This window comes from Lepisosteus platostomus, chromosome 5 (assembly GCF_059453375.1).
Source record: "Lepisosteus platostomus isolate fLepPlt1 chromosome 5, fLepPlt1.hap1, whole genome shotgun sequence".
Taxonomy (NCBI): Eukaryota; Metazoa; Chordata; class Actinopteri; order Semionotiformes; family Lepisosteidae; genus Lepisosteus; species Lepisosteus platostomus.
Window position 1 is genome coordinate 34,496,038 of NC_142615.1, and position 11,753 is coordinate 34,507,790.

Here is an 11,753-nt window from a genome sequence, read left to right on the forward strand (position 1 = left end):
GGAGCTTATCATCCTGACTGCCTGTCTGAAACAGAATCAGTGCCTCCTTCTGACCAAGCTCAGAGGTCAAATAATAGTGGAACACTTACTAGCAAGAGAGAAGATGGACAGGCAGCTCTCCGTTGTCATCAGGACAGAGTGCAGCTGAGACCCCTGTCTTCACCCCTGAGCCCACAGGGCAACTGAGCTGCTGCTCCGCACCCCAGACCCCCAGTAACAACACAGCCCCCCCCACCCCGCCAATCACACACAGCACTGCCTTTTCAGACTGACAGCAGGAACCTCTCACACAGGCGGGACGGCCAATCACACAAGGCCCTTTCAGTCTTCTCCATATATATCAGAGACACATCACTGTTTCCTCTCCCTGAAGACACTCCCAGCAGCGCTGAGGAGAGGAGAGACAGGAGCAGCTCTGTATCTCACTGGAGGAAACACAGATACAGATACAGACAGCAGGGCTGCAGGTGCTGCAGGGGCAGGAAGAGATCAGATATTAAACTAAGAAAAATTGTAGACAAGTATTATATTTTTAAATCAGTATCAAGATAATTAATTATACATATATGGTCCTGTAATTCCTGCTGTCTGTATCAGGAAGTGTCTAGTGACTGGTGTCCAGAATGTGGTCCTTTGTGCTTTGCTGTCTGTGTCAGGCAGTGTCCAGTGACTGATGTCCTGAATATAGTCCTGTGTGCCTTGCTGTCTGTGTCAGGCAGTGTCCAATGACTGGTGTCCTGCAGTGACTCACAGAGTTGTTGTGTCTCCAGACAGTAATGTCTTCTGGTCCTCTTCAAGGGCAGTGTGAGGAGAGCCTGTGCTCAAGGTGGCAGTTAGGTCATTCAGGTCAGCACAGGAATCCGGAGTCAAGGTGGACTGAATAAGAACTGGCTGTCCTGTGACTGTGATCAATAATTTAAATGAAAAAGAAAGAAAAGCTCAGCAGTGATTGTCCCCTATGTACTGAGCCTGTTGGACAGCAGCTCTTCCAGTTGAGTCCCTCAGACCCTGAGTCTGTCCCTGCGCAGCTCCAGTCCACACAGATGTTCCAGCCCCTCCAGCTGTGACCCCAGTGTCTCTCTGTGTGGAGCCGACTGCATGACTGAGACTCTCTAACAGCACAGTGGAGCTGAACTGATACTGATACCCTGATACACCCCAATCTGAACAGTGTGAGGGCACAGCTCACATCCTCTTCCTTATTATTATAGGTAGTAGTAGCAGTAGGAGCAGCAGTAAAATATTAGTAGTAGCAGTAGTATCAGTGGCAGCAGCAGTTGTGGTAGCAGTAGTACCAGAATGGAGGCTGACTCTCAGAGCCCCAGTGTCAGTATGAGGAGAAGCTCTCAGACCTGACTCCTGCCAGAGCCTCTGAGCCTGAGTGGCCATGAGCCATGAGCCCTGAGCTCCTCAGCAGCTGAGAAAAGCCTCCTGTCTCCTGAGGTCACAGTGTGGTTGAACACCTGCGCTGTCTTCCTGCTCCTTCTCTTCTCTCTCCCCTTTCCTGTCTCTCTCGCTGTGTGTGCTCTTATCTGTCCATCTCTCTCTCCTCTTCTCTCACTCTGACAGTCTGTGCAGAGTATCTGAAGGGGTTGTAACATTGATCGGCAAAGGAAAAGACTTCTCAGAGGCAGAATAATAAAAAAAATCTTTATCTCCTCTCAGTCAGATTCACAGCTCAGACTCACACACAGAGCTCTGGGTCCTTCAGTACTTTACCCAAACTCCTCCCTCCTGAACACACAGAAGCTCATCTCCATCCTTCTCTTTATCCTGACAATCCAGAACCAGAGGACATTGAGACAATCAGTGCTGCTACATGAACAATATCAGACAGAACAGCCTGGACTCAAGTCACATCTCCCCCTTTTCTCCTTCCTCACAGCCTCTTAGAGACAGAGAAGAGTGCCTGGTTCTCCTCTCCATGAACAGGGCTCAGGGGTCACTGATCTGGCAGTTGTGGGCTCTGTTCCAGGTCAGAAGCAAGAAGCTTCTATTAACCCTTTCCAGGCCCTCCAGCCCTTCAGTATTACTGCCCTGATTCATTGTTTTTACTGTAAGTCAGCCTCCATCCCTCTGTCAGAAGTGTTTTACTGAAAATTGAGCAATATGTGATTATCTCTTATTATTATTTTTACTGATTTAATGAACAGCAGTATTGCTAATCTTATAAGTGTAATATGATTATTAGCAGCAGCAGACTGATGGTCTTGTCTACAATAGTGACCAGTTGACCAGTCTGTAGCTCTGAGCAGTGGGACTCAGATCACACAGAAGACCTGTCTGTGTGTTAGTCCACACCAGCCCTGGGATTCAGCGTCTCCCACACGTCTCTCACGGAGTCTTATAAATATACAGTTAAACAGAGTCTGATAACAATTATACAGTTAATTAAATCACCAAACTGAGTGGAAATAAAACCAGGAGATGATGCTCTTCAACCTTAAAAGCGTTTATTACAGGGACTTGTGCCCTTTCTCTTCTGCTCTACCGGAGTATGCTTTACAACGCATTAGTCTGTGAAGTAAACTATTTTTTTTTTTGTTTAATAAATTGTATTCCTTGGTTTGTCGGTCTCCTTCTCCAGCTGTTATGAATCGCCTCTCTTCACAGCCTGGTGTTTTTTCTTTTGGAGATGTTACAGTATATCTGTAAGAAAAGCACCCTGGGCTCCGGACAGGAGTCTCCTCCAGCGGAGACGCGCTCTGCTCTGTCAGAAAGAGCGCTGTGACGTCACAGACACCAGCCAGAGCGCCGGGATCAGAGAGCGAGACCGCGGGAGGAGCGCTGAGAGCACGGAGGAGAGATATTGATAACTTATGTATCGACAACCACTTAATTCAACTAAAAAACCTTAGAATCATCAATTAACTTCACCGATTGGTGAGTACTGATTATTTTCTTTCTTTAAATTCTTTAAATATCTAGAAAAGAGTCAATACAGCCTGTATCGATCAAATACAAATACCAAATGCGTTTAGTGTTCATAATGTTCAATCCCAAATTAAAGAATGATTATTCAAATGATTGTTTAGAAATTGTATTCTAGAGCTTGAAAATTATATTCCAAGTTGATAAATTTGTGTAGGTAACAGTTTAAATGCATTTTTCCATTGTTTACAAATTATAAGTATGGTAACCACGGCGACACGTGCCACTTCACTGTGCCCAGCTAGGTGTCTCGCCTTCGTCACAAAGAGTGGTTTGACGTCACGGACTAATACTAATGCGAGTGTATTCATATTTAATATTAGTGAAAGTACAATCGGTAGCTTTAATATTAATGCTAGTGTTCATGTCAGTATTAATGGTGATTGCGCTTCTGATAGTTTTGATGCCAGTATTCATGTTAATATTAGTTATAATTATAGAGTTACTGTTAGAGTATTTACACTAGTAGTCATGTTCGTTTTAGTGATAGCATTACTGTTATTATTAGTATTAGTAGTGTAGTAGTAGTTTGTGTCAGTGATAATGATAGTGTAATTCTTAGTGATAGTGTTACTGTTTTAATGTTAGTGGCATTTGTGTTAGTGTTAGTTATACTGTATTTGTAGTTATGAGTGTGTGTGTTTTTGTCTGTGTGTGTGTGTTGGTGTGTGTCTATAAGTATTTGTAGTCTATGTGTGTGTCTGTGAATGTGTGCGAGTATGTGTGTGAGTGTCTGATTGTGTGTATAAATGTATGTCATGTCTGTGAGTGTGTGTTGTGTCTGTGTGTGTGTCTGTGAATGTGTGTCTGTGAGTGTGTGTAGTGTATGTGTGTGTCTGTCAGTGTAAGAATGTGTGTCTGTGAGTGTGTGAGTGTCTGTGTGTGTGTGTAATGTCTGTGTGTGAATATGTGTGGGTGGGTGTCTGTCAGTGTGTGATAATGTGTGTGATTGTGTGGGTGTATATCTGTCAGTGTGTGTGAGTTTGTGTGTAGGTGGGCTTGGGCTCCACTCGTGTGTCTGACAGAAGTGACCCATCAACAGGTGTTGAGGTCCAGAGTCGCCTGAGAATGGAACCACTTTCAAGATTCCAGACCAACGTCCAGAGAGCTGTGAGTGCTCTGTTTTTATCACTATTACTAGTAATGACAGCAGTAGTAGTATTAATATCAGGCCCCAGACCCAGAGAGCTGTGAGTCCACTGCTGGTCTTCTTCATATTGTGATTCTTCCTCTTCTTCCTCCTCCTGAAATTAAAGCTCATCGCAGTAGCAGGGCTCTGTTGTCTTCTCTTGAGGAGGAGAAAGACTCTACCTGACAGTGTGTGCATCTGCGTGTATGTTAGTGTGTGGGAGTGTGTGTCTGTGGGTGTGTGTGCTTGTGAGTCTAGTCCAGCCCGTGTCTGTAACAGAACTGTGTCTGACATCCCCAGATCAGGAAGGAGGTAACAGGAGACTCAGCCAACACAGAAGCCAGACCAAAGACCCCAAGAAAAGCAAGTCTGCATTATTATTATTATTATTATTAGTAGTAGTAGTAGTAGTAGTAGTAGTAGTGAGAGGGTGAGTGTGTGTGAGGTTGTGTGTGAGGTCTTGGTTACAAAGTTGATCTAATTTTTTAATTAAACAAAAAATATTCTAATACTCTACCTTTATCCAGACCTTAAATATCCAACTGTGCCTTGAATATTTTGAGTCTTCAACAGTGAGAGACATCAAAATATATTATTAAACACATTATTTCCACATCTTCTTATGAAAATAATTAGATTAATTGTTTAATTGGCTAGCCCCGTTTAGAAAGAAAACCTGGAGATGCACCTGGCTCTCCAGGGATTGTGATTGGGCTTGAGACCCCTGGTCTAGCAGAACTGGCCCCTCAACAGGTCTCGACAGGGATGTTGGGGATCATGAAGCTGGATAGCTGAGGGCTGGACACTGCTTCTGGATCGAGGACGACAGGCCACTGTCATGTAGGGTCATCTTGGCCCTTGATGATGATGTGTGTTTGTGTGACTGGCTGGTAACTCTGTTTTCTCCTCCCCAGCACCTCCTGGAGAAACTCGCTCAAGTCGAGAGAGGAATGGCCGAGCAGAGACAAGGGTGTCACACCGAGACCTGGGGCAGATCCCACAGGAACGTGAGTATTGGCTTCAACAACATGGTTGGATAGCTTGTTCCACACACCCACCACCCTCTACATACAGTAGTGCCTCCTGTCCTGACTGTAGGGTATCATCCAGCTCTCTCTTAAGATAAGCCACCCTATCGGCTTCAACAACATGGCTAGACAGCTTGTTCCACACCCCCACCCTTCTCTTTGTAAAGAATACTGTATTAATACTGTTAGACTAAGAATAAACCTGTACTGAGACACAAACTTGGTTAGCTTCTGCTGGTGAGACTAAAGCAGTCAACTTGCTGACAGGTCTTGACAGAAGTGGACGTGACCCTGAAAGGCCGGAGAGGGGCAACCGATACTGAGGCTCTGAGCAAAGATTCGTCCAGTGTAAGACAACCAATGTGTTCTGCTCAGGATGATGATGGTGATGCAGATGGTAGTGTAGATAATGAAGGTGGTTATTATCATGATGTTGATGGAAAGGTGTTGATGATGATGATGGTGGACATGATGATTGTCATGATGAAGAAGGATATGGTGATGAAGATGGTGGAGATCATTTATTAGAAATGTGATGAAGATGATGGTGACGAAGATAGTGGAGATTATAATGGTGGAGGTGTTGATGAAGGTGACACAGTCATGCCTGTGTGTGGCTGTGTGTGAAAGGGAAGGTGGGGTTGGATCAGGTCTGCCGCTGTCATCTGATAAGACTGTCAGAGGAAGAGGGAGCAGACTCCTCCTGCGTCTCACCCCGGGCAGCCGAGAGCTGCAAGTCTGTCAGCCTGATATGTCTGTGATGTCTGTCGAAAGTTTGGTTTCAGCTGCAATGATGGTGACTGTGATTGCTGGGAGACCAGGGGCAGGGCTTGGTCCTCCTAGAGAAGACCCTCTCAGTTTTCTCTCTGTCCTCCTCATGCCCTCTCTGTGCCCCTGTCCCCTCAGGCCAGCCAGCCAATCACCAGGCAGGAGACCGAGACCCAGCTGTGGAACTACCCTAAGGGCCCGGAGAGGGACCTGCAGAAGGACAGGGCATGGACCTCCTCCTTGGCAGCCCACATACCCCATTGCTCGCCCCCTCACACACCCCCTCACCCACCCCCTGGTACACCCGCTCACCCGGGCCTGACCCCAGCGGCCCTGTGGCGGCTCAGGGAGGGCCTGCAGGTCGAGCTGGAGGGGCTGCTCCAGGAGGAGGAGATACGGGTGTGGAGCTGGGCTCAGAACATGATATCATCTATCCAGCTGGACTGCCTGGCGCTGTACAATGAAGTCCTGCCTGACTTTGAATCAGAGGGTGCATACGTGGGATTGGTAAGTCCCTTAAACCCCTCCCCCTTGCTTGAATCACACTGAGGTATGCAGGGGCTGGGCCAACTCACCTCTCCAAGACACCTGCGTCATCCCACTCCCATTTCACCTCAACATGGTTCTGAGAAAATCTCCCGTCCCCAAGGGGAGAGAGACAGGAGCTGGGCTGGGCCTCCAGCCCTCTGTTTATTCAAGATTATTGCCTCAGGAGGTGGGTGAGGTGGAAGACACACTGTCTACAGATCACCACTAAGGACAGCGTAAAGCAGGGGGTGAGACTCTTGATCATGGATAAGGATAACAGTGGGATGACTCCCCCTCTCTTGACTCACTGCCTACTGATGATGTTATGTCACTCCAGCTCCTCCTCATGGTGGTGTCTGCAGTCAGGCAATTTGGAGAATTGTTGAGGGATGATGATGAATATTCACCTTTCTTGTTCTCCCAGGGCACAGGAATCATGAAGCAGGACAACTATGAGGAGGTGAAAGAGGCGCTGAAATCCTACTTCGAAAATACAATGGCCAGGTGTGACTTATCTGAGGTGGACAAGTGCTTCCGCCAGGCTGCAGCTGAGCTTGACCTTATCCTGCAGAAGTACCTGGGAGATGTTGTGGCCGAGGTCTGTGAATAGCAGGTTTATTTTGATAAAAGACATTTCTCATCCCCTTCTATTGTTGGTGTCTATTTCATGTAAAGGATTTGACTTGAAAATGAAATGTTTAATCGACTTACAGGGAGTCTTCTTTAAGATGTGTATCGGATAGCTCTCCACTGTCACTTTACTGGAAGTAACCAATCTACAATGAAAATATATACTGCACATCTTAAGGAACATGAAGAGAAATCCGTGTGCTGATTGTCACCAAAAATGTCACAAATTAACCGCCAAACTGTTTAACATGTCCAGCCACCTCTTCCTATTTTGCAGTGATTATAATTCTTTCAGTTTCTTCTCTTGTATTTTCCTTACTGTTTCACTGTCCCCTTCCCCATGTGGAGATGGATCCACAGACGAAACCCTGTTTCACCATTTGTTTGTTCAAAGTCTTTGGACTGACTTGCGACTTGCGAAGCCCCAGTGGCACAATCAGTCAGTGTGCACAGCAGAGTCATGGCGATGTTGTGTGTTCACGCCTCACCTGGAGCAATGGCACCTACAGATCCAGCCATTCAAAATGTGTGGAGTACATGGCGGTAAAACGCGGTGGGCATGGCGAATCATACCACATTTGAATTGAAATATGATAATAGTATCTGGAAGCACCTTGTAAAATCACCAGGTGGAGCTAATAAAGCTTAACATCTCATATACAGCATTTGAGCTGTCACCAGAAAATACCTGGTTTCGAATCCCAGTCACTGCTGACAGTCTTTTAACAATTAAGAATTTAAATTGCATACTCTTTAGATTTTTAATAATTTGAAACTGTGTATTACAGAATGTCAATAATTAAACATTAAAAAGTAGGTATATTTTATAAAATAAAGATTGCTCTTGTGGACAAAAGTACACAACCTTCCACCTTCATCATAAATATTTTAATTATGCATAAATATTTTATGCATCAAAGTCTTTAACTTGGTAACTAACATGGGTTCTGGTTTTAACATGCTTGTTCTAACATTATTAAGCTTATATTCTGTAATTCATAAAAAGTTATAACGTTTTATCCTTTTCTAAGAATACGAAGTAAAAACACCACTTGCTGTTATTGTAAAAAAATACATGTTGTAGTGATTTAACATCACTTGATAGTTATATTAATATGGGATCGTGTAACTAAGCAGCTAAAGTATCACAAGTGGACGTTTTGGAAACATTTTGACATTCGTTTCTTTAAAAAAAAACTTCTATTGTCATTGTAGTGGTAATGAGCACTGTAATTGTCACGAAAGCTTTCTTTCCGGACCCTATGCGGACGACACAAAACACAGGGAAAAAGTCATGCAGGATACGGGAATAAAAACAGGGGGGCGTGTCCATGGAGTGCTGGTGGTCGGGGAAGGTGTAGCGAGGCAAACAATCTGGGGACGAGTCCAAAGAGAAGTCCAAAAACAAGGCAAAAGTCCATGGCCAGGAGATCCATCCAAGACAGGAGATTAAAAACCAGAACCGGGTCGGGACCGACAAGGGGAACAGGAACAGAAACAGAAACTTAAAACCATGACGGAGCCAGATACATCCAGGACCCGGGCTCGCATGATACAGGAACCAATGCAGAGCCCAGATTGGCGTCTGCGCCTGGCTTATAAGGGGGAACAGAAAAGGGGCTGGAACAAGGGACAGGTGTGGGGAATAAGGCAAACAAGGAAGGGCTGGAGCGCCCTTAAGAGGAGGGGTTTGCGATCATGACAGTAATGTACCTAGACGCACCTAGGTGCGATCAGAGCCGAATGCATAAAGATAGTCCACTATTATTATAGTCTACTACTACTACTATAGTCCACTATAGCTTATTGTGAACATGATGTGTCTTTTTCAGGTTTACACCCGAATTGAGAAAATCTATATTTTGTCTTCATCCAAATGTCATCAGCCAGTAATCAGCCAACAATTTAACTTGGAATTAAAACCAAAGATTAACTGTACTATATAGTACACCACCTGGGATTGAACCCAATCTGTCACGTCATTCAACAGGAAACCAGCTGGCTGGGCTAAAGGAGATCTCACCCCAAGTGCCTGAGTTGCTCTGGGATGTTATGTCTGGCAAAATTGGCTCCTGCGTGTGAATTTGGATTAATTATTATACGTAATGGTTTTGTTTTTAAGCATTTCTTAATGGAAATCTTTAAGTTAATCAAGGGAGGGTGGAATGGTTATTTTGTTTTACAATTGCCAGTAATTGGAGAACAGCCTATCAACCAGATGGCCAAACGATTTATTTTTTTTAATTAAATAAAAAATAAGATACAATAACGTGTCCCTGCCTAACATCGCATGACTTTAAAATCTGTAAAAAACTGGTTCAGTTAAAAACCACTTTTTATGCGCAAAAAATTGGTGATTTTTCATCTTCGTGATCAGCTTTGAACCTTTGTGTTAGCTGTAAGATTTTTACTTTTTAATTAAATGTTTAAAATACTCGAATTTCATAAACGTAACACACGTTTCATACAGAAAAAAAATCACATTCTCTTCTCTTCCTGTTATGTAGGACACATCAGCTGGTCTTTTTTTCCCAGTCAGAGGCTGTGAAAATACTGCGCCCCATCAAAGACGGGGGGAGAAGCAGCACAGCCTGAGCTTTCGCAGTGCAAATGGCACCAATCGCGTCTGCATTTATTATTTAGTTTTTAAAATTAAACAATGTAAATCATTATCTTTGTCTTCTAAGTTCCTTAATTAACTTTAAGCATAGCTTTCTCACCATTTAGATTTATTTTTCATACCATCGTTAAACAAAGCAAGAGACTATTGTACTTCCTAATGGCATCACACATGGAAAGATTAGATTGTAATCTGTTGTCATAACAATCAGAAATAAAATAATATGTGATATTTGTGTAGATTAAATGTTTCTAAAATATTTTTAAATTAAAAATGATTAAAATGTATAATCTTTCCATGTGTAATGTCATTAGAAAGTACAATAAGTCCCTGTTTTGTTTAAAAGATCATTTAAAAAATAAAACGAACTGGTGAGAAAGCTATGTTTAATAGTAAAATATTTCAAGTTAAAATAAATTATTTACACTCTATTATTAAGTTTTAAAGGCAGGCGCACTCAGAGCCAAAAACACTGCGCTGCAGAATGGTGTCCTTATGGCGCCCTCCTTTTCTCTGACTGAGCTCAGTGGGTGCACCGTTTTCTCAATCTCCTGCTAATTCATTTCACACCACGGGAAAACAGGAGATTGTGATTGTTCTGTATCTGTAAGAAATTTGTGTTGCGTTTACAATATTAAAGTCTTTAAAATGTTTAATTTAAAAGTTTTAAAAATGTACAGCTTGCACAAAGATTCTAAGCTGATCACACAAAAGAAAAATGTTTTTTTTAACTAAACCAGTTTTTATGGGTTTTAAAACCATGCAATGTCTATTTGAGACACACACTTTATTGTTTCCTATTTTTGATTTTCTTTAAAATTAAAAGAATCGGTTGCCCATCGTGCCACACAATATTATGTTACATTTTTATGTTTTTGAGAGACTTCAGCATGCTTCAAGTGATGCATAAAAAATATAACATAATGTCTTCTCACGTTATCACTTGCACCTGGGATCCGCTTTATTCAAACTAGGATTTCTAAAACTGCAAGCAGGTACTAGATATTGTTTAAAATAAAGCTGTGAAATTTTTCACAAATCACAATCTTTAAAACTGTAGGTTGCAGGCCCTGTCATTTGTTCACAAAATTATCGACATCTGAAACATTGTGTCTCCTAAACAGGTATTTTAATAAGCGAAGCTTATGAAAACCGAAGAAAAAAATGACTCTGAAAAAGATACTTGAAATTATTATTATTAAATTAATACTGTTAATAATGACCAGACACATTATGATAGTTTCAATGGTATTTTTAATTTGTTATTCTCGATTCTAATTACAATATATACAACTTCATTTTAAGGCTTGAGGCGTCTGTTTAACTGCCCAACTGAATAAAAGTGTTTTGAATCAAATCGGTTGAACAGTTGACAGTATTCCCGTTTGATAATTCACGTTTTTATTTCATTATTAATATAAATTAACATTGAATATGTTATGATAAATATATATAAATATATATATATAAAAACATGTTAATATAGTGTACATAATACTTACTATTTTATTTTTTTACAGTATTTGTTAGAAGAAAAACTTGTGCCGTAAGCAGGTATTGAACTTGGATTGTCAAGGGCTCCTCGAAAACACAGCTGAGATGAACAGTTTTAAAATGTTTTGAAAGTAATCATGCGCGATTGAGTCAAATTAAAAATAAACCATGTTTACAAAGAATGTGGAGTACAGTAAATTAATATCATTATTAATTTCTTTAGATAAGCAATTCCATCTTATATTTCCTATTTAGCGGATTCTAAAAAGTATGAGGTTTTTTACTGCGATAACGAGCACAAGTATTCATAGAAAAGGTTAATCACTTAACTCAGTTAACTTTAAATGTGTTGTGATATTTAGAAATACCATCAAATTCAATATATTTTCAATAATATTTACTATTTTAGTTTTTCAAAGAAATGTTTATCTGTTAAAAGAAAACTCATGGCAAGAGCTGGGTTCAATCCCCCAACTTACAGCATACAAGTCAGATGCCTAAGCCATTATACCAACACACTGCTTGACAGTTCAAGTTATAACTGAACAGGGCAGGCCAAAAGTTTCCAAGTAATCGCGGGTGAATGAGTCAAATTGATGCAGATGTTTACAAAGAAAGTCTACTA

At 41.9% G+C, this 11,753-nt stretch overlaps 1 protein-coding gene across 4 annotated transcripts; it reads left to right on the plus strand.

Moving 5' to 3' along the window:
• Positions 1 to 2,740: 2,740 nt before the first annotated feature.
• LOC148665784 (uncharacterized) lies at positions 2,741 to 7,029 on the plus strand. 4 transcript variants are annotated; one of them, XM_088631679.1, is made up of 7 exons: positions 2,741 to 2,883; positions 3,974 to 4,041; positions 4,361 to 4,423; positions 4,975 to 5,067; positions 5,356 to 5,436; positions 5,995 to 6,363; positions 6,809 to 7,029. In XM_088631679.1, exons 2-7 carry the CDS (start codon positions 4,000 to 4,002, stop codon positions 6,992 to 6,994), a joined length of 834 nt encoding a protein of 277 aa, XP_088487805.1. In that variant the 5' UTR covers positions 2,741 to 2,883; positions 3,974 to 3,999; the 3' UTR covers positions 6,995 to 7,029. The 4 variants fall into 4 exon arrangements, with proteins under 4 accessions (XP_088487805.1, XP_088487808.1, XP_088487807.1 ...); XM_088631681.1 differs by lacking the exon at positions 2,741 to 2,883 and adding an exon at positions 3,267 to 3,297; XM_088631680.1 differs by lacking the exon at positions 2,741 to 2,883 and adding an exon at positions 3,269 to 3,310.
• Positions 7,030 to 11,753: the final 4,724 nt, after the last annotated feature.